The 23,108-nt window shown below is 49.7% G+C and overlaps 2 protein-coding genes across 2 annotated transcripts in view; one reads left to right on the top strand and one right to left on the bottom strand.

Moving 5' to 3' along the window:
• LOC130306231 (uncharacterized) overlaps window positions 1–23,108 on the top strand; it is an 870,792-nt gene that overhangs the window by 505,665 nt on the left and 342,019 nt on the right. The window lies entirely within an intron of this gene.
• The window catches only part of LOC130299622 (zinc finger protein 271-like), a 118,904-nt gene continuing 116,570 nt past the window's right edge, over window positions 20,775–23,108 (bottom strand). Inside the window, 1 exon segment of the mRNA XM_056551478.1 lies at window positions 20,775–23,070. Coding sequence (XP_056407453.1) covers window positions 21,767–23,070 — 1,304 coding nt within the window. The 3' untranslated portion in view covers window positions 20,775–21,766.

The raw sequence follows: 23,108 nt of genomic DNA, 5'->3' as shown, positions 1-23,108 counted from the left end.
GTCGGCAGCAAACACATAACTCGCCTCCATGGATTCTGCCGATACTAATTAGCTGTCAGCGGAATCCTGAATCGGGCGATCACTACATCTCACTCCACAGTTTGAACATGAATTCATGGAGGAAATACTAATTAAAGTGCAGAGACTGTGGCAATATAAACAGCCAAAACCAACAGTATAAGAAATACTAATGTAAGAATACCACCAATAACCATATACAGTGGGGCAAAAAAGTATATAGTCAGCCACCAATTGTACAAGTTCTCCCCCTTATAAAGATGAGGCTGTAATTGTCATCATAGGTTATAACCTCAACTATGAGAGACAGAATGAGAAAAAAATCTATAAAATCACATTGTCTGATTATTAAAGAATTATGGTGTAAAATAAGTATTTGGTCAATAACAAAAGTTCATCTGAATACATTGTTATATCCCCTTTGTTGGCAATGACAGAGGTCAAATGTTTTCTGTACGTCTTCACAAGGTTTTCACACACTGTTACTGGTATTTTGGCCCATTCCTCCATGCAGTGATGTTTTTTTTTTTTTTGGGGGGGTCACTGGGCAACACAGACTTTTAACTACCTCCAAAGGTTTTCTATGGGGTTGAAATCTGGAGATTGGCTAGGCCACTCCGGGACCTTGAAATGCTTCTTGAAATGCCACTACATCGTTGCCCGGGCAGTGTGTTTGGGATCATTGTCATCCTGAAAATCCCAGCCATGTTTCATCTTCAATGCCCTTGCTGATGGAAGGAGGTTTTCACTCAAAATCTCACAATACATGGCCCCATTCATTCTTTACTTTACATCCTGGTCCCTTTGCAGAAAAACAGCCCCAAAGCATGATGTTTCCACCCCCCTGCTTCACAGTAGGTATGGTGTTCTTTGGATGCAAATCAGCATTCTTTCTCCTCCAAACACAACGAGTTGAGTTTTTACCAAAAAGTTCTGCTTTGGTTTCATCTGACCATATGACATTCTCCCAATCCTCTTCTGGATCATCCAAATTCTCTCTAGCAAACTTCAGACGGGCCCAGACATGTACTGGCTTAACCAGGGGGACATGTCTGGCACTGCATGATTTGAGTCCCTGGCGGTGTAGTGTGTTACTGATGGTAGCCTTTGTTACTTTGTTCGCAGCTCTCTGCAGGTCATTCACTAGGTCCCCCCGGGTGGTTCTGGGATTTTTGCTCACCGTTCTTGTGATCATTTTGACACCACAGGGTGAGATCTTGGGTGGAGCCCCAGATGGAGGGAGATTATCAGTGGTTTTCTTTGTTTTCTTCCATTTTCTAATAATTGCTCCCACAGTTGATTTCTTCACACCAAGCTGCTTGCCTATTGTAGATTCAGTCTTCCCAGCCTAGTGCAGGTCTACAATTTTGTTTCTGGTGTCCTTCGCCAGCTCTTTGGTCTTGGCCATAGTGGAGTTTGGAGTGTGACTGTTTGAGGTTGTGGACAGGTGTCTTTTATACTGATAACAAGTTCAAACAGGAGTCATTAATACAGGTAACAAGTGGAGGACAGAGGAGACTCTTAAAGGAGAAGTTACAGGTCTGTGAGAGCCAGAAATATTCCTTGTTTGTAAGTGACCAAATACTTATTATCCACCATAATTTGCAAATAAATTCTTTAAAAATCAGACAGAGATCATGTGATTTTATGGATTTTTTCTCATTCTGTCTCTCATAGTTGAGGTTATAACCTAAGATGATAATTACAGCCTCATCTTTATAAGTGGGAGAACTTGTACAATTGGTCGCTGACTAAATACTTTTTTGCCTCATTGTAATACTCATGTCAATCTATAAAAAATAAATGTGTATCTAATGTGTCAATAAATGTGTAAAAATATATATAAAAATATATGTTTAGATGCAAATGATTATATATAAATTAATTATTTCAATATGTGTATGAAAAATACATTATACCAATATGTGTACAAATATTATAGTAAACATTTTTTTTTATAATACTAAAGAGATATGAGTGATAATATGAGAAAAAAAAGGACACACAGGGATACAGAGATAATATGCTGTTATCTGAAAGTGACCACAAAGTGTGACTGCTGATAGGGTCCAACACAAAAGAATTACCGTATTTTTCGCCGTATAAGACGCACTTTTTCTTCCCCAAAACTGGGGGGAATAAGGCGAATACACCCCTATTGCAGCGGTCCCTGCGGCCATCAACGACCGGGACCCGCGGCTAATGCAGGACATCACCGATCGCGGTGATGCCCTGTATTAACCCTTCAGACGCGGCGATCAAAGCTGACCGCCGCCTCTGAAGGGAAAGTGACACTAACCCGGCTGTTCAGCGATTTCACCGCGGCGTCCCGAACAGCCCGACTGAATAGCCGAGTTAGTGCTTACAGGACACCGGGAGGGACCTTACCTGCCTCCTCGGTGTCTTCTCCGTTCAGGGATCCCCTGTATGGCCGGCGCTCTCCTTCCTCGTCATCACGTACGTGCGTCGGCGTGCGTAACGACGTGATGGCGGCGACGGAGAGCGAGGATACCCGGCCGGCAGCAGAGACGTTCCGGAGCGACGGGGACGCGGCGACAGCGATGGAGCGACATCCAGGTCAGCGGTGACGGGTCCGGAGCGGCGGGGACACGTGAGTATTACCTCCTATACAGTGGTCTTCAATCTGCGGACTTCCAGATGTTGCAAAACTACAACTCCCAGCATGCCCGGACAGCCAACGGCTGTCCGGGCATGCTGGGAGTTGTAGTTTTGCAACATCTGGAGGTCCGCAGGTTGAAGACCACTATTGGGTTCAAAATCTTAAATTTTTTAGATTTTGCACCTAAAAATTGGGTGCGTCTTATACGCCGGTGCGTCCTATAGGGCGAAAAATACGGTATAAAAAAAAAAAAAAAAAAATATATATATATATATATATATATATATATATAGATAAACATAAAAAATAAAATAAAGGAATATAGTACTTAGGGGCTTTCCTACCATATGGTACTGGAGCTGGTACACATATCTACTACCTCTCTGGTTTGTAGGACCATGGTCACACTCCTCTAATGAGAGCCATATAAACCACCGTCAACGGGAGGCTCCGACTTGGCACCACACCACCTACAGCCAATGGGAGTGCGCATGCTTTTTAGCAGCGCCCACATGAGCATTCATAGTACAGCTGTCAGTATTACGTACCTAAACCGGTGGCTCCACACCCATCAGAAAACAATTCAATAACAAATAAATAAAAATAATATGTAAGTGGACCCCAAGCAGAAAAGTAACCGTTTCTTCACGGAAACCGTAAAATAACCTGTGTAGCTCCTCCCATACCAAAATTAGAACATATTCCAAAAATATTGATAAATATAAATATACCCCGTGTATGTGATAAAATAAATCTCTTATCTAAATTACACCGTATACATTGCCACAGTCACCGGTGAATAGATTTTATTTTATTTTACATTAAAGGGTGTTAGGGACAGCGCTCTGGCCATCCATCCTGGCCGAGAGCACTCCCCTGTTCCTGCCCGTCCCGGGACTCGCGATGCAGGACGCGCCAACACGAGTGTCCCGGGCGTTGCTAGGGGCAATGCTCCGGCCGTTCCGTCCGGCCATAAGCGCTCCCCAACTTGCGCCCGCGGCGGCTCCAGGACTCGCTATGCGGGACGCGCCCGCATCTGAGTCCCGAGGGTCCTCTTACCTCCTCGCTCCTCTGCTCTCTGTGTCTGCCAGCGCGCACGTGCCGCCTCTGTAAAATTTAAAGGGCCAGCGCACCGTTAATTGGTGCTTGTGTAGTTTGACCCTATATATCCCCGCACTTCCTTTAACCCTTGCCAGATGTTTGTGCTTAGTGCCCTAGAGAAAGCGTTCCTGTGTTTGTGCCCTAATTGCGTTTCTGACCTCCAGGTTGTGACCTGACTTTGCTCCTTTGCCGCCTGCCTCCTGACCTGTACTACGTCTGACTACACTTCATTCTCTGTGCCAAGTTACATCTGGGCAACCTGTGTGGATGGATCGTGCCAGGGGTAGCAACCTGGGTGCCGCCTGCCACAGCAAGTCCATCCCGCTTTGCGGCAGGCTCTGGTGAATACCAGCGGCACCTTAGACTCCGCTCCCTGGTGTGGCTCAGCCATTATCCACACAGGACAGCGGATCCACTTCCCAGCCGTTTACGGTAAGACCGTTACAGTAAGATCCGGCCATGGATCCAGCCCAGGTTCCTCTGCCAAGTGTCGCTGATATTTCTACAATTGTGGCTCGACAGTCTGCACAGTTAGAACAGCAAGCACAGCAGATATCGCAGCTTTCCGCACTGGTGCAGCAACTCCTAGCTGCTCAACAGCCTCAACCTCCTCCGGCAAAACCCTCCGTTGCTCCTGCTTCTGCTGGCTCCAAGATTTGTCTGTCCCTGCCTACTAAATATGATGGAGATCCGAAGTTGTGCAGGGGCTTCATAACTCAGTGCTCCATGCACCTAGAACTCCAAGCGGACCAGTTTCCTACTGAGCGTGCCAAAGTAGCATTTGTCATCAGACTTCTTTCCGGAAAAGCCTTGGCCTGGGCTACCCCGCTGTGGGACCACAATGACCCATTGTCCTCTAATCTCTGGACTTTCCATGCAGAATTCCGTAATGTATTTGGGGAACCGGCCCGGGCATCATCGGTGGAGACAGCCTTACTGAATCTCTCTCAAGGAAATTCTTCAATGGGAGAATACGCTGTACAATTCCGCATCCTGGCCTCTGAATTGGCGTGGAACAATGAGGCTTTGTGCGCTACTTTTACCAACAAGCAGAAACTCTTCTTCCTTGTTGGATCTGGTCATTTCTAACAACGCAGAGCTGGTTGGGAATGTAACTGTGCGTGAAAACCTTGGCAATAGCGACCACAATATAGTTTCTTTAAAGTGTAGAAAACTAAGACAGGTTGGGAGGGCAAAAACATATAATTTTACAAAGGCGAATTTCCCTGTGCTAAGATCTGCACTTCAGAATATAGACTGGGGGGAGGTGTTCTCAAATACTAATACAGACGATAAATGGGAAATCAACACTGAATATATATACAGTGACCCCCCCGACCTACGATGGCCTCGACATACGATCATTTCAGCATACGATCACTCTCAGAGACCATCACATGGTGAAGGCAGCATCAACATACGATGCTTTTGTATGTTTGGGCCATCGCATAAACGGCTATCCTCCAGCGCAGACTGCTTCACCCGCCACCGGATAGCCATTTACGGTGCCCCGTGTGGTCCGCTGACGATCACTTACCTGTCCTCGGGGCTCCGGCGCGTCCTCTTCGGGATCCTCTGAATCGTCGGCGCTTTCCATCATCATCATCACGTCGCTGCGCACGCCGTTCCGTCATCCAATAGGAGCGGCATGCATAGCGACGTGATGGCGGCGATGGAGAGCGAGGATGCTGGGGAAACAGAGGCCTTGCCGGAGCATCGGGGACGTGGCGACAGCGATGGACGGCGACATCCAGGGCAGCGGTGACGAGCGGTGGCGGTCCGGAGCGGCGGGGACGGGTGAGTACAACTTTCACTAACAGTGGTCTACAACCTGCGGACCTCCAGATGTTGCAAAACTACAACACCCAGCATGCCCGGACAGCCGTTGGCTGTCCGGGCATGCTGGGTGTTGTAGTTTTGCAACATCTGGAGGTCCGCAGGTTGTAGACCACTGTCCTATACTTTACATTGCACGGATCCCTCAACATACGATGGTTTCAACAAACGATGGTCCGTTTGGAACGGATTACCATCGTATGTTGAGGGACCACTGTACAGCTAAATATATTCTTAAGGGGAACAAGTATAAATGATTAAAACTAAATCCTACATGGCTGACAAATTATGTTAAAAGAGCAATAAACAACAAAAAAATAGCTTTAAAAAAATACAAATCTGATGGGTCAGCGATAACATTTAAATATTACAAAGAGCTCAATAAAATGTGTAAAAATGTAATAAAAACAGCAAAGATTCAAAAAAAGAGAAACAGGTGGCCAAAGAAAGCAAAACAAATCCTAAAATGACAGATCATGTAGGACCCCTTAATAATGATAATGGGGAGGTGGTCACTGGGGATCAAGAGAAGGTGCAGCTACTGAATGGGTTCATTAGTTATGTATATACGAAGGAAGAACAAGGAGCTGACCGGATGGATTACACCCCAGAGTTCTTAGAGAACTAAGTTCAGTCATTTCTGTGCCCTTGTTCATGATATTTAGAGATTCTCTGGTGTCTGGTATTGTGCCGAGGGACTGGCGCAAGGTGAATGTGGTGTTTATCCTCAAAAAGGGCTCTAGGTTTTCCCCAGGTAATTATAGACCGGTAAGTTTAACGTACATTGTGGGTAAATTGTTTGAAGGACTTATAAGGGATTACATACAGGAATACATAGGGGATAATAGTATTATAAGTGATAGCCAGCATGGGTTTACTAAGGACAGAAGTTGTCAAACCAATCTAATTTGCTTTTAGGAAGATGTGAGTAGAAGCCTTGACAGAGGAATGGCTGTGGATATAGAGGGGGGGCAGCTTTGGATATAGAGGGGGGGCTGTGGATATAGAATGAAAGCAGGGGGGGGGGCGAATGAAAGCAGGGCGGGTGAATGAAAGCAGGGGGGTTGAATGAAGGCAGGGGAGGGGATGAATGAAAGAAGGGGCAGGAGCGGTGGGGTGAATGGAAGCAGAGGCAGGAGTGGTGGGGTGAATGGAAGCAGAGGCAGGAGCGGTGGGGTGAATGGAAGCAGTGGCAGGAGCGGTGGGGTGAATGGAAGCAGTGGCAGGAGCGGTGGGGTGAATGGAAGCAGTGGCAGGAGCGGTGGGGTGAATGGAAGCAGTGGCAGGAGCGGTGGGGTGAATGGAAGCAGTGGCAGGAGCGGTGGGGTGAATGGAAGCAGTGGCAGGAGCGGTGGGGTGAATGGATGCAGTGGCAGGAGCGGTGGGTGAATGGAAGCAGTGGCAGGAGCGGTGGGGTGAATGGAAGCAGTGGCAGGAGCGGTGGGGTGAATGGAAGCAGTGGCAGGAGCGGTGGGGTGAATGGAAGCAGTGGCAGGAGCGGTGGGGTGAATGGAAGCAGGAGCAGGGGGGTGAATGGAAGCAGAGGCAGGCGCGGTGGGGTGAATGGAAGCAGAGGCAGGCGTGGTGGGGTGAATGGAAGCAGTGGCAGGAGCGGTGGGGTGAATGGAAGCAGTGGCAGGAGCGGTGGGGTGAATGGAAGCAGTGGCAGGAGCGGTGGGGTGAATGGAAGCAGTGGCAGGAGCGGTGGGGTGAATGGAAGCAGGAGCAGGGGGGTAAATGGAAGCAGAGGCAGGCGCGGTGGGGTGAATGGAAGCAGAGGCAGGCGTGGTGGGGTGAATGGAAGCAGTGGCAGGAGCGGTGGGGTGAATGGAAGCAGTGGCAGGAGCGGTGGGGTGAATGGAAGCAGGAGCAGGGGGGTAAATGGAAGCAGAGGCAGGCGCGGTGGGGTGAATGGAAGCAGAGGCAGGCGTGGTGGGGTGAATGGAAGCAGTGGCAGGAGCGGTGGGGTGAATGGAAGCAGTGGCAGGAGCGGTGGGTGAATGGAAGCAGTGGCAGGAGCGGTGGGGTGAATGGAAGCAGGAGCAGGGGGTAAATGGAAGCAGAGGCAGGCGCGGTGGGGTGAATGGAAGCAGAGGCAGGCATGGTTGGGTGAATGGAAGCAGTGGCAGGAGCGGTGGGGTGAATGGAAGCAGTGGCAGGAGCGGTGGGGTGAATGGATGCAGTGGCAGGAGCGGTGGGTGAATGGAAGCAGTGGCAGGAGCGGTGGGGTGAATGGAAGCAGGAGCAGGGGGTAAATGGAAGCAGAGGCAGGCGCGGTGGGGTGAATGGAAGCAGAGGCAGGCGTGGTGGGGTGAATGGAAGCAGTGGCAGGAGCGGTGGGGTGAATGGAAGCAGTGGCAGGAGTGGTGGGGTCAATGGAAGCAGGAGCGGTGGGGTGAATGGAAGCAGTGGCAGGAGCGGTGGGTTGAATGGAAGCAGGAGCAGGGGGTAAATGGAAGCAGTGGCAGGAGCGGTGGAGTGAATGGAAGCAGTGGCAGGAGCGGTGGGGTGAATGGAAGCAGTGGCAGGAGCGGTGGGGTGAATGGAAGCAGTGGCAGGAGCGGTAGGGTGAATGGAAGCAGGAGCGGTGGGGTGAATGGAAGCAGTGGCAGGAGCGGTGGGTTGAATGGAAGCAGGAGCAGGGGGGTGAATGGAAGCAGGAGCAGGGGGGTGAATGGAAGCAGAGGCAGGAGCGGTGGGGTGAATGGAAGCAGTGGCAGGAGCGGTGGGGTGAATGGAAGCAGGAGCAGGGGGGGTGAATGGAAGCAGTGGCAGGAGCGGTGGGGTGAATGGAAGCAGGAGCAGGGGGGTGAATGGAAGCAGTGGCAGGAGCGGTGGGGTGAATGGAAGCAGTGGCAGGAGCAGGGGGGTGAATGGAAGCAGTGGCAGGAGCGGTGGGGTGAATGGAAGCAGTGGCAGGAGCAGTGGGTGAATGGAAGCAGTGGCAGGAGCGGTGGGTGAATGGATGCAGTGACAGGAGCGGTGGGTGAATGGAAGCAGTGGCAGGAGCGGTGGGGTGAATGGATGCAGTGACAGGAGCGGTGGGGTGAATGGAAGCAGTGGCAGGAGTGGTGGGTAGAATGGAAGCAGTGGCAGGAGCGGTGGGGTGAATGGATGCAGTGACAGGAGCGGTGGGGTGAATGGAAGCAGTGGCAGGAGTGGTGGGTAGAATGGAAGCAGTTGCAGGAGCGGTGGGGTGAATGGAAGCAGGAGCAGGGGGGTGAATGGAAGCAGTGGCAGGAGCGGTGGGGTGAATGGAAGCAGTGGCAGGAGCGGTGGGGTGAATGGATGTAGTGGCAGGAGCGGTGGGGTGAATGGATGCAGTGGCAGGAGCGGTGGGGGTGAATGGATGCAGTGGCAGGAGCGGTGGGGTGAATGGATGCAGTGGCAGGAGGGGTGGGGTGAATGGATGCAGTGGCAGGAGCGGTGGGGTGAATGGATGCAGTGGCAGGAGCGGTGGGGTGAATGGATGTAGGAGCAGGGGGGTGAATGGAAGCAGTGGCAGGAGCGGTGGGGTGAATGGATGTAGTGGCAGGAGCGGTGGGGTGAATGGATGCAGTGGCAGGAGCGGTGGGGGTGAATGGATGCAGTGGCAGGAGCGGTGGGGTGAATGGATGCAGTGGCAGGAGGGGTGGGGTGAATGGATGCAGTGGCAGGAGGGGTGGGGTGAATGGATGCAGTGGCAGGAGCGGTGGGGTGAATGGATGCAGTGGCAGGAGGGGTGGGGTGAATGGATGCAGTGGCAGGAGCGGTGGGGTGAATGGATGCAGTGGCAGGAGCGGTGGGGTGAATGGATGTAGGAGCAGGGGGGTGAATGGAAGCAGTGGCAGGAGCGGTGGGGTGAATGGATGTAGTGGCAGGAGCGGTGGGGTGAATGGATGCAGTGGCAGGAGCGGTGGGGGTGAATGGATGCAGTGGCAGGAGCGGTGGGGTGAATGGATGCAGTGGCAGGAGCGGTGGGGTGAATGGAAGCAGGAGCAGGAGCGGTGGGGTGAATGGAAGCAGTGGCAGGAACGGTGGGGTGAATGGATGCAGTGGCAGGAGCGGTGGGGTGAATGGATGCAGGATTTTTTATGAAAACGGGCACAAGGGAAGGGGTTTAAATGTGAGCAGGGGCAGAAGCTGGAGTGGGGGTTTGAATGTAAACGGGCGGGGGGTTTGAATGGAAGCAGGGGTGGGTGATTGGGTGGCTACGGGTGAATGGAATCAGTAGCAGGGGTGGATGGGTGGCTGCAGGGTGAATGGAAGCAATGACAGGGTGGATGGAGATGAATGGAACCAGGAGTGGTGGGAGGAATGAAGGCAATGGTGCTAGGAGGCTGGAAGCACTGTGGGTGAGTGGCTGGAGGCATTTGGGTAAGAGGCTGAAGGCAAAAGGTGTGAGTGGGTGGGTGGCTGCTGGGGGCATTGTGTGTGTGCATGTGAGACTGCTGGGGGCATTGTGCATGTGTGAGGCTGCTGGGGGCATTGTGTGTGTGTGTGTGTGTGTGTGAGGCTGCTGGGGGCATTGTGTGTGTGTGTGAGGTTTCTGGGGGCATTGTGTGTGTGAGGTTGCTGGGGGCATTGTGTGTGTGTGTGTGTGTGTGTGAGGTTGCTGGGGGCATTGTGTGTGTGTGTGTGTGTGTGTGTGTGAGACTGCTGGGGGCATTGTGTGTGTGTGAGACTGCTGGGGGCATTGTGTGTGAGACTGCTGGAGGCATTGTGTGTGTGTGTGTGTGAGACTGCTGGGGGCATTGTGTGTGTGTGTGAGGTTTCTGGGGGCATTGTGTGTGTGAGGTTGCTGGGGGCATTGTGTGTGTGTGTGTGTGTGTGTGTGAGGTTGCTGGGGGCATTGTGTGTGTGTGTGTGTGTGTGTGTGTGAGACTGCTGGGGGCATTGTGTGTGTGTGAGACTGCTGGGGGCATTGTGTGTGTGTAAGGCTGCTGGGGGCATTGTGTGTGTGTGTGATGCTGCTGGGGGCATTGTGTGTGTGTGTGTGTGAGACTGCTGGGGGCATTGTGTGTTTGCATGTGAGACTGCTGGGGGCATTGTGTGTGTGTGAGGCTGCTGGGGGCATTGTGTGTGTGTGTGAGACTGCTGGGGGCATTGTGTGTGTGTGAGGCTGCTGGGGGCATTGTGTGTGTGTGTGAGACTGCTGGGGGCATTGTGTGTGTGTGAGACTGCTGGGGGCATTGTGTGTGTGTGTGAGACTGCTGGGGGCATTGTGTGTGCATGTGAGACTGCTGGGGGCATTGTGTGTGTGAGACTGCTGGGGGCATTGTGCATGTGAGACTGCTGGGGGCATTGTGTGTGTGAGGCTGCTGGGGGCATTGTGCATGTGAGACTGCTGGGGGCATTGTGTGTATGTGTGAGGCTGCTGGGGGCATTGTGTGTGTGTGTGTGTGTGTGAGACTGCTGGGGGCATTGTGTGTGTGTGTGTGTGTGTGTGTGAGACTGCTGGGGGCATTGTGTGTGTGCATGTGAGACTGCTGGGGCATTGTGTGTGTGTGTGTGAGGCTGCTGGGGGCATTGTGTGTGTGAGACTGCTGGGGGCATTGTGTGTGTGTGTGTGTGTGTGTGAGACTGCTGGGGGCATTGTGTGTGTGAGACTGCTGGGGGCATTGGGTGTGTGAGACTGCTGGGGGCATTGTGCATGTGAGACTGCTGGGGGCATTGTGTGTGTGTGTGTGTGTGAGGCTGCTGGGGCATTGTGTGTGTGTGTGAGACTGCTGGGGGCATTGTGTGTGTGAGACTGCTGGGGGCATTGTGCATGTGAGGCTGCTGGGGGCATTGTGTGTGTGTGTGTGTGTGTGTGAGGCTGCTGGGGGCATTGTGTGTGTGTGTGTGAGACTGCTGGGGGCATTGTGTGTGTGTGTGTGAGACTGCTGGGGGCATTGTGTGTGTGTGTGTGAGACTGCTGGGGGCATTGTGTGTGTGTGAGACTGCTGGGGGCATTGTGTGTGTGAGACTGCTGGGGGCATTGTGCATGTGAGACTGCTGGGGGCATTGTGTGTGTGTGTGTGAGGCTGCTGGGGCATTGTGTATGTGTGTGAGACTGCTGGGGGCATTGTGTGTGTGAGACTGCTGGGGGCATTGTGTGTGTGTGTGTGTGTGTGTGTGAGGCTGCTGGGGGCATTGTGTGTGTGTGAGACTGCTGGGGGCATTGTGTGTGAGACTGCTGGAGGCATTGTGTGTGTGTGTGTGTGTGAGACTGCTGGGGGCATTGTGTGTTTGCATGTGAAACTGCTGGGGGCATTGTGTGTGTGTGTGTGAGGCTGCTGGGGGCATTGTGTGTGTGTGAGACTGCTGGGGGCATTGTGTGTGTGTGTGAGACTGCTGGGGGCATTGTGTGTGCATGTGAGACTGCTGGGGGCATTGTGTGTGTGAGACTGCTGGGGGCATTGTGCATGTGAGACTGCTGGGGGCATTGTGTGTGTGAGGCTGCTGGGGGCATTGTGCATGTGAGACTGCTGGGGGCATTGTGTGTATGTGTGAGGCTGCTGGGGGCATTGTGTGTGTGTGTGTGTGAGACTGCTGGGGGCATTGTGTGTGTGTGTGTGTGTGAGACTGCTGGGGGCATTGTGTGTGTGCATGTGAGACTGCTGGGGCATTGTGTGTGTGTGTGTGAGGCTGCTGGGGGCATTGTGTGTGTGAGACTGCTGGGGGCATTGTGTGTGTGTGTGTGTGTGTGAGACTGCTGGGGGCATTGTGTGTGTGAGACTGCTGGGGGCATTGTGTGTGTGAGACTGCTGGGGGCATTGTGCATGTGAGACTGCTGGGGGCATTGTGTGTGTGTGTGTGAGGCTGCTGGGGCATTGTGTGTGTGTGTGTGAGACTGCTGGGGGCATTGTGTGTGTGAGACTGCTGGGGGCATTGTGTGTGTGAGACTGCTGGGGGCATTGTGTGTGTGAGACTGCTGGGGGCATTGTGCATGTGAGGCTGCTGGGGGCATTGTGTGTATGTGTGAGGCTGCTGGGGGCATTGTGTGTATGTGTGAGGCTGCTGGGGGCATTGTGTGTATGTGTGAGGCTGCTGGGGGCATTGTGTGTGTGTGTGAGGCTGCTGGGGGCATTGTGTGTGTGTGTGAGGCTGCTGGGGGCATTGTGTGTATGTGTGAGGCTGCTGGGGGCATTGTGTGTGTGTGTGTGTGTGTGAGAGGCTGCTGGGGGCATTGTGTGTGTGTGTGTGAGACTGCTGGGGCATTGTGTGTGTGTGTGAGGCTGCTGGGGGCATTGTGTGTGTGTGTGTGAGACTGCTGGGGGCATTGTGTGTGTGTGAGACTGCTGGGGGCATTGTGCATGTGAGACTGCTGGGGGCATTGTGCATGTGAGATTGCTGGGGGCATTGTGTGTGTGTGTGATGCTGCTGGGGGCATTGTGTGTGTGTGTGTGTGAGACTGCTGGGGGCATTGTGTGTGTGTGAGGCTGCTGGGGGCATTGTGTGTGTGTGAGACTGCTGGGGGCATTGTGTGTGTGAGGCTGCTGGGGGCATTGTGTGTGTGTGTGTGTGTGTGTGAGGTTACTGGGGGCATTGTGTGTGTGTGTGTGAGGTTACTGGGGGCATTGTGTGTGTGTGTGTGTGTGATGCTGCTGGGGGCATTGTGTGTGTATGTGAGGCTGATGGGGGCATTGTGTGTGTGTGTGTGAGGTTACTGGGGGCATTGTGTGTGTGTGTGTGTGAGGTTACTGGGGGCATTGTGTGTGTGTGTGTGTGAGGTTACTGGGGGCATTGTGTGTGTGTGTGTGTGTGTGTGTGAGGTTACTGGGGGCATTGTGTGTGTGTGTGTGTGTGTGTGGGGTTACTGGGGGCATTGTGTGTGTGTGTGTGAGGTTACTGGGGGCATTGTGTGTGTGTGTGTGTGTGTGTGGGGTTACTGGGGGCATTGTGTGTGTGTGTGTGTGTGTGTGTGAGGTTACTGGGGGCATTGTGTGTGTGAGGTTACTGGGGGCATTGTGTGTGTATGTGAGGCTGATGGGGGCATTGTGTGTGTGTGTGTGTGTGTGTGTGTGTGTGAGGTTACTGGGGGCATTGTGTGTGTGTGTGAAGCTGATGGGGGCATTGTGTGTGTGTGTGTGAGGTTACTGGGGGCATTGTGTGTGTGTGTGTGAGGTTACTGGGGGCATTGTGTGTGTGTGTGTGTGAGGTTACTGGGGGCATTGTGTGTGTGTGTGTGAGGTTACTGGGGGCATTGTGTGTGAGGTTACTGGGGGCATTGTGTGTGTGTGTGAGGCTGCTGGGGGCATTGTGTGTGTGTGAGACTGCTGGGGGCATTGTGTGTGTGTAAGGCTGCTGGGGGCATTGTGTGTGTGTGTGAGGCTGCTGGGGGCATTGTGTGTGTGAGGTTACTGGGGGCATTGTGTGTGTATGTGAGGCTGATGGGGGCATTGTGTGTGTGTGTGTGTGAGGTTACTGGGGGCATTGTGTGTGTGTGTGTGAGGTTACTGGGGGCATTGTGTGTGTGTGTGTGAGGTTACTGGGGGCATTGTGTGTGTGTGTGTGAGGTTACTGGGGGCATTGTGTGTGTGTGTGTGAGGTTACTGGGGGCATTGTGTGTGTGTGTGTGTGAGGTTACTGGGGGCATTGTGTGTGTGTGAGGTTACTGGGGGCATTGTGTGTGAGGTTACTGGGGGCATTGTGTGTGTGTGTGAGGCTGCTGGGGGCATTGTGTGTGTGTGAGACTGCTGGGGGCATTGTGTGTGTGTGTGAGGCTGATGGGGGCATTGTGGAGATCTAATGTGAGAATTATCGGTCTAGAGGAAGGGGAGGAGCCGGTGACTTTCTGTAGTAAAGGGTTAAAAGATAATCCTGGAGTAGAAAATCTGTGAGAATGGTTTGTAGTGGAGAGAGCCCAGAGAGTCCCTGCGGGGAAGCCGATGGCAGGAGCTCCACCTAGTTATAGTAAAGTGATAATAAATAATTACTGTCTTCCAGGGACAGGGATACGGTATTGAGAATCTCTAGAGAGAAGGGAAAATAGAACAGAAAGGAGCAAATGTTTTCTGTATCCAGATTTCTCCAGAGAAACACAGAAGAAAAGGATGTCTTTTAGAGAAGCAAGAAAGAAATGGCGTAATTTGGACGTTCAGTATTCTTTGCTATTTCCAGCCAAAATGAGGATTACTTTTAAGGGGAAAACGTTCTTTTTTTTGATTCTGCTGAAGAAGATGGATGGAGAATGAGGGGTTGTGAAGTATTCCATATGATACTAAAATAGCGATAATGGGTTTAAACATTCATCCTGAAGTTACTGTGTTTAGCCAAGATAAATATTTTGAGAAAATGTAGCACCAGAAAGGAAAGAATGGATTAACCCGATAACGACCATGGACGTCTATACTCGTGCAATGGCCATTAACGGGAACCTGCGTCATACCGGCCCCCAGCTGATTCCTGTATCTGGGGGCCGGTGTTAATAGCCGACATCCGGTGATTGCCACGGCCAGCTATGGGGGGGGGGGGGGGGCTTACCTCTCCTGCTCCGGCAGCTCTGGTGCTCAGAATGATAGAGCCTAGCAAGGCCAGGCTTTATCAATCGAGCGCTGAGCACACAGATCAATGGGATTGTATGTAATCCCATTGATCTGTATGAGGAATCAAATGATTCCTCCTAAAAGTTCCCTGATGGGACTAAAAGTGTAAAAAAAAAAAAAAAAAAAGAAAAGTTTAAAAAAAGTTTAAAAAACACACACATTAACCCCTTCCTTATTAAAAGTTTAAATCGCCTCCTTTTCCCAAATTCCATTTAAAAAATATATAACCATAATAAAAATAAACATATATGGTATCACCACGTGCGTAAATGTCCGAACTATAAAAATATATAATAAATTAAACCACACGGTCAATGGCGTAAGCGCCATAAAATTCCAAAGTCCAAAATAGCGTATTTTTGGTCACTATTCATACCATAAAAAAAGGAATAAAAAGCGATCAAAAAGTCTGATCAATACAAAAATGGTACCGATTAAAACTTCAGATCACGGCGCAAAAAATTTGCCCTCATACCGGCCCGTACGCGGGGTCAGAAGGGGTCAGAAGATGACAATTTTAAATGTATTCATTTTCCTGCATGTAGTTATGAGGTTTTTTTTTCCAAAAGTACGACAAAATCAAACCTATAGTGCAACAACTAAGTAGGTGCCCTAAAATATAACTTTTAATCCAAGATATTAAAATTCACACCAAATAATAAAGACTAAAGGTATGTGTACAAGGCTATACAGTTGTAGTTTATGATTTATCAGACCTCCTGTCACCTTTTACATGCTATTTACTTGGTCCTCTGTTGTCTAGTTACCGTATATACTCGAGTATAAGCCGAGTTTTTCAGCCCGATTTTTCATGCTGAAAACGCCCCCCTAGGCTTATACTCGAGTGAACTCTCCGCCTGTCAATCCCTTCTTAGTGGTCTTAAACCTGCGGACCTCCAGATGTTGCAAAACTACAACTCCCAGCATGCCCGGACAGCCACCGGCTGTCTGGGCATGCTGGGAGTTGTAGTTTTGAAACATCTGGAGGTCCGCAGGTTGAAGACCACTGCGCCTTCGTCATCATCCAGACCCCCCTTTTCATCACCCCGTCATTATCACCCCCGTCATTATCACCCCCGTCATCATCCCCCTCGTCATTACCCCCCCCTTCATCATCACCGCCTGTCAATCCCTTTTGCTGGGAGTTGTAGTTTTGAAACATCTGGAGGTCCACAGGTTGAAGACCACTGCGGCCTTCGTCATCATCCAGACCCCCCATTAGTTTTCTACTCACCTCCCCTCGGTGGGAAGGAAGGGTGAGCTGGTCCGGGCCATCTATGCTGCAGGGACCGTCCAGTGGGGAGGGTTAGTCGTTCTGGGCTGTCCATCTTCATCGGGAGGCCCTCTTCTCCGCTCTGGGCCGGCCCCGGCATAGTGATGTTGCCCTGACGATGATGCACAGGGACGTCTGTGCGCAGCAGACGTACCTGCGCATGAACGTCCCTGTGCGTCATCGTCAAGGCAACATCACTAGTCCGGGGCCGGCCTGGAGCGGAGAAGAGGGCCTCCCGGTGAAGATGGACAGCCGAGAACGACTAACCCTCCTCACCGGACGGTCCCTGCAACATAGATGGCCCGGACCAGTTCACCCTTCCTTCCCACCGAGGGGAGGTGAGTAGAAAACTAAAGGGGGGTCTGGATGATGACAAAGGCCGCAGTGATCTTCAACCTGTGGACCTCCAGAGGTTTCAAAACTACAACTCCCAGCATGCCCGGACAGCCGATGGCTGTCCGGGCACGCTGGGAGTTGTAGTTTTGCAACATCTGGAGGTCCGCAGGTTAAAGACCACTAAAAGGGATTGACAGGCGGTGATGACGAAGGGGGGGTAATGACGAGGGGGATGATGACAGGGTTATGATGACGGGGGTGATAATGACGGGGTGATGATGACGGGGGTGATGGTGACAGGGTGATGATGACGGGGTGATGATGACGGGGGTGATGATGACGGGAGTGATGGTGACGGGGTGATGATGACAGGGTGATGATGACGGGGTGATGGTGACGGGGTGATGGTGACGGGGTGATGGTGACGGGGTGATGATGACGGGGTGATGGTGACAGGGTGATGATGACGGGGGTGATGATGACAGGGTGATGATGACGGGGTGATGGTGACGGGGTGATGGTGACAGGGTGATGATGACGGGGGTGATGGTGACAGGGTGATGATGACAGGGTGATGATGACGGGGTGATGATGACGGGGGTGATGGGGTGATGATGACGGGGGTGATGGTGACGGGGTGATGGTGACGGGGGTGATGGAGACGGGGGTGATGATGACGGGGTGATGGTGACGGGGTGATGGTGACGGGGGTGATGATGACGGGAGTGATGGTGACGGGGTGATGATGGGGTGATGGTGACGGGGTGATGATGACGGGGTGATGGTGACGGGTTGATGGTGACAGGGTGATGATGACGTGGGTGATGGTGACAGGGTGATGATGACAGGGTGATGGTGACAGGGTGATGATGACGGGGTGATGATGACGGGGGTGATGGGGTGATGATGACGGGGGTGATGGTGACGGGGTGATGGTGACGGGGTGATGGTGACGGGGTGATGATGACGGGGTGATGATGAAGGGGTGATGATGGTGACGGGGGTGATGGTGACGGGGGTGATGGTGACGGGGGTGATGGTGACGGGGTGATGGTGACGGGGGTGATGATGACAGGGTGATGATGACAGGGTGATGATGACGGGGTGATAATGACGGGGTGATGATGACCGGGTGATGATGACGGGGTTGATGGTGACAGGGTGATGGTGATGGGGTGATGATGACAGGGTGATGATGACGGGGGTGATGGTGACAGGGTGATGATGACGGGGTCATGATGACGGGGTGATGGTAACAGAGTGATAATGACGGGGTGATGATGATGGGGGTGATGGTGACGGGGTGATGGTGACGGGGTGATGGTGACGGGGTGATGATGACGGGGTGATGATGAAGGGGTGATGATGGTGACGGGGGTGATGGTGACGGGGGTGATGGTGACGGGGGTGATGGTGACGGGGTGATGGTGACGGGGGTGATGATGACAGGGTGATGATGACAGGGTGATGATGACGGGGTGATAATGACGGGGTGATGATGACCGGGTGATGATGACGGGGTTGATGGTGACAGGGTGATGGTGATGGGGTGATGATGACAGGGTGATGATGACGGGGGTGATGGTGACAGGGTGATGATGACGGGGTCATGATGACGGGGTGATGGTAACAGAGTGATAATGACGGGGTGATGATGATGGGGGTGATGGTGACAGGGTGATGATGACAGGGTGATGATGACAGGGTGATGATGACGGGGTGATGGTGACAGGGTGATGATGACGGGGGTGATGGTGACGGGGTGATGGTGACAGGGTGATGATGACGGGGGTGATGGTGACAGGGTGATGATGACAGGGTGATGATGACGGGGTGATGATGACGGGGGTGATGGGGTGATGATGACGGGGGTGATGGTGACGGGGTGATGGTGACAGGGTGATGGTGACGGGGGTGATGGTGACGGGGGTGATGGTGATGGGGGTGATGGTGACGGGGTGATGGTGACGGGGGTGATGATGACAGGGTGATGATGACGGGGCTGATGGTGACGGGGTGATGATGACAGGGTGATGATGACGGGGTGATGATGACGGGGTTGATGATGACGGGGGTGATGGTGACAGGGTGATGATAACGGGGTCATGATGACGGGGGTGATGGTAACAGAGTGATAATGACGGGGTGATGATGACGGGGGTGATGGTAACAGAGTGATAATGACGGGGTGATGATGACGGGGGTGATGGTGACAGGGTGATGATGACGGGGGTGATGGTGACAGGGTGATGATGACGGGGTGAGTAAGTTTTTTATATACCCTTGATGAAGTTTGAACAGAAACCCGTTGGGTACTTAGCAAGAAAGGGGTTCTTTGTTTGTAGCATTTGGTGTACAGAAACTCATACTTGTCATGCGATAATTGGGGAGTTGCATCTTTGTTTCCCTTTCAGTTTTTTCTTATTTTGGTGATAGGTTCACCTTTGTACACATACCTTAGTCTTTATTATTTGGTGTGAATTTTAATATATTGGATTAAAAGTTATATTTTAGGGCACCTACTTAGTTGTTGCACTTTTGGATACCCGTAGGTTTAAAGGGTACCTCTCATCAAATAAACTTTTGATATATTTTAGATTAATGAATGTTGAATAACTTTCCAATAGCATGTTAATGAAAAATAGGCTTCTTTCTATTGTATTTTTCCCGATCAGTCCTGTCAGCAAGCATTTCTGACTCATGCTGGAGTCCTTAACACTCAGAGCTGCCAGCCTGCTTTGTTCACAGCCAAACAGGCTGTGAACAAAGCAGGCTGGCAGCTCTGAGTGTTCTCCTTTGTGAACAAAGCAGACTGGCAGCTCGTAGTGTTTAGGACTCCAACATGAGTCTGAAATGCTTGCTGCCAGGACTGGTAGGGAGACCCCTAGTGGTCATTTCTTCAAAGTGGAAATTAAATAGAAAGAAGCATATTTTTTAATAACATGCAATTGTAAAGTTATTCTGCATACATTAATCTATAATATATCAAAAGTTTTTTGATGAGAGGTACCCTTTAATTATCTGTCTGCGTATGATTCTATCCATATACGTAATATTGTCCAAAATCAAACCTATATAAGTAGGTTTCAGGCCCAAGGCCTGATTATTAAAATCCTATATGTGTATTATAATTATAACTGTGTGATGTATTATCCAAGCCATGGGTGAGAGGTCATTCAGACTGTGGGTTTGTGTATTGCATTTTATTGGGGGTCTGGCTGTTTGTTTACATCTCCTTTGAAGTCAAAGGTTTTTTTGAAGCAGCAGGATGTAAGGTGCACTCTGGTCCCATTATATAATCAAACAGATAAGGGGACCAGGAAGAGAGAAGACCCCCTAGTGGGATCAGAGGGGAGGGGGGAATGGAGTCTCCCTCCCAAGAAAGCAGATATGATATTTAAACAATGCTAGACTAAAAGTTGGTTGTTCAAGGCTGTGCTACAAGCTGACAAGACCATCCTAAGAACAGCTGGACTCTCACTCTCATGGACTGATACCATCATGCTGTAAGAACTTCATCTTTTGTTTTCTGAACTTGCCTTGCTAAACTCTTTTATATATTGTTATACCTGTATGTCATTTGTTCCTGAATTTTTATATATTTAGCACTGTGATACCTTTTATCAGGTTAAATGTTTAATTAATCAGCTCTGGTCTCTAAATATAGGAGCTCACCTTTCTGAAGGAGGCTCTGGTAAAACACGTTTATCTAAGGGTTAATTTGGTGACTTGCTGGGACTAGTAGTGTATACCCAGAGGTCTGGTGGCCTTAACCCTTGCACCATCACACTCTCTCTAGCATCTTGGCTGGACCGATAGGGTGTGATCGTGACAGTAGGGTATCATTTTAATCGTATGGACCTACAGAATAAAGAGAAGGTGTCATTTTTACCGAAAGATGAACGTCGTAGAAACGAAAGCCCCCCAAATTTACAAAATGGTGTTTTTTCTTCAATTTTGTCGCACAATGATTTTTTTCCCCCCGTTTCGCCGTAGATTTTTGGGTAAAATGACTGATGTCATTACAAAGTAGAATTGGTGGCGCAAAAAATAAGCCCTCAAATGGATTTTTAGGTGCAAATTTGAAAGGGTTATGATTTTTAAAAGGTAAGGAAAAAACAAAAATGTAAAAACGCTTGGTCCTTAAGGGGTTAAGTTGGTGGGGAAAGTTAAGAAATTTGAGGATTTTTTTTTTTTATATTCAAACATTTCTTTTATTGACATTAAAGAACAAGAACAAAGAATAAACATTCTGAGCTCAGTAGAGACATACAGTAATAATAAAGCATCATAGAGCAGCAGGACAAATGGGCAAATATAGGCGTCGGACACTTATTAATGAAAGGCATAGAGTAAACGGTACATCTCTACCAGTCCCGTCATGGGAGTTATATAGTGGGAAAGGAGGTGAGAGAGTTGGGGACAAGAGCGGAGAGGAACCAGGGAATAGAGCGTAGAGGGGACAAGAAAGGGGAGAGGAGTCGGAGGGAATGAAGGAAGGAAAATCAACATGAGGGAGGGGGGGAGATCAGGAGAAATTTGAGGATTTTTTTATAGTAATAAGAAAAAGGAAATGGAAAAAAAATGGGTGCTATGGAAGAGCGGATGAGTATAAGAAGATAGGGTTCTGCCAGGCTAGGGGAGGGAGGGGTTTATTGTAACCCCTGTGTGTGACCCCGGCCTAAGGGTTATTGGTGACAACACAGAAGTGTCCTGATCCTGATAGGACAGAAGTGACACATGAGATACAATCAGTAATATTTCTAATGGAAATGAGGCCGAGGTAATACATAGTAATCACCAATCATTATCATCCATATAAATCATCCAATCATACTGTAGTGTAGAGCTACAAGTCACTACTAATTGATACACAATAGCATTACATATTACTTCTCATTTCAGGTGCTGATGACCAAGAGATGATGTTGGCTTTAGCTTCTGCTTAGGTTTCATTATGAAGTTTATTCGAGGGTTAATTCTCACTACAGAACATCACATTTTACTGTTACATGACATCTCATATTTCCATTCTCCATATTATTATATTTTTATCATTTATTATTTCGTCTATCATTCTCCTGTGTGACTTCTCTCATGTCCAGAAAGTTGAGATTTATTTCTAAAACATTTCCCACATTCTCAACATGAATACAGCTCCTCTCATGTGTGAGTTCTCTCATGTCTGGAAAAATTAGATTTTTGTATAAAACATTTCCCACAGTGTGAACATGAATATGGCTTCTCTCCTTTATGAATTCTCTCATGTATAACAAGCTCTGATCTACTTATAAAACATTTCCAACATTCTGAACATGAATATGGCTTCTCTCCTGTGTGAGCTCTCTCATGTTCAGAAAGATGTGATTTTAGTTTAAAACATTTACCACATTCTGAACATGAATATGGCTTCTCTCCTGTGTGAATTCTCTCATGTATAACAAGATCTGACTTACTTATAAAACATTTCCCACACTCTGAACATGAATATGGCTTCTCTCCTGTATGAATTCTCTCATGCATAAAAAGCTTGTATTTACTGTTAAAACATTTACCACATTCTGAACAAGAATGTGGCTTCTCTCCTGTGTGAATTCTCTCATGTTTAACAAGCCGTGTTTTACTGCTAAAACATTTACCACATTCTGAACATGAATATGGCTTCTCTCCTGTGTGAATTCTTTCATGTATAACAAGATCTGACTTACTTATAAAACATTTCGCACATTCTGAACATGAATATGGCTTCTCTCCTGTGTGAATTCTCTCATGCGTAACAAGCCGTGATTTACAGTTAAAGCATTTCCCACATTCTGAACATGAATATGGCTTCACTTCTGTGTGAATTCTCTCATGTAATGAAAGATGTGATTTTCGTTTAAAACATTTACCACATTCTGAACATGAATATGGCTTCTCTCCTGTGTGAATTCTCTCATGTCTAACAATCTGTGATTTTCTTGTAAAACATTTCCCACATTCTGAACATGAATATGGCTTCTCTCCTGTGTGAATTCTCTCATGTCTAACAAGCCCTGATTTATATTTAAAACATTTCTCACATTCTGAACATGAATATGGCTTCTCTACTGTGTGAATTCTCTCATGTTTAAAAAGAGCTGATTTGCTTATAAAACATTTCCCACATTCCTCACAATATAAACCTTTCCCATGTTCTTGATCTTTCCTTGTGGTAACAATGTGTGGTTGGTCAGGAGAAGGTTCCTCATGATCAGGTGGATTATTATAGGATAGATCTGGATGGACATTAGGGGTAAGGAGGTCTTCTCCTGAGGAGCGCTCCATCATATCTTCATCTTCTCCTTTATCATTCAGGGATAACATGAAGTTTCCCTCAGAATTCTTACTGGAATTTTCTGTTGGGATAAAAACGGATAATGGGAAATGTATAAAA

The sequence above is a fragment of the Hyla sarda genome, chromosome 1 (genome assembly GCF_029499605.1).
Source record: "Hyla sarda isolate aHylSar1 chromosome 1, aHylSar1.hap1, whole genome shotgun sequence".
Lineage (NCBI taxonomy): Eukaryota > Metazoa > Chordata > Amphibia > Anura > Hylidae > Hyla > Hyla sarda.
Note: the sequence above shows the minus strand (reverse complement) of the source record. Positions and strands in the feature narration are given on the sequence as shown.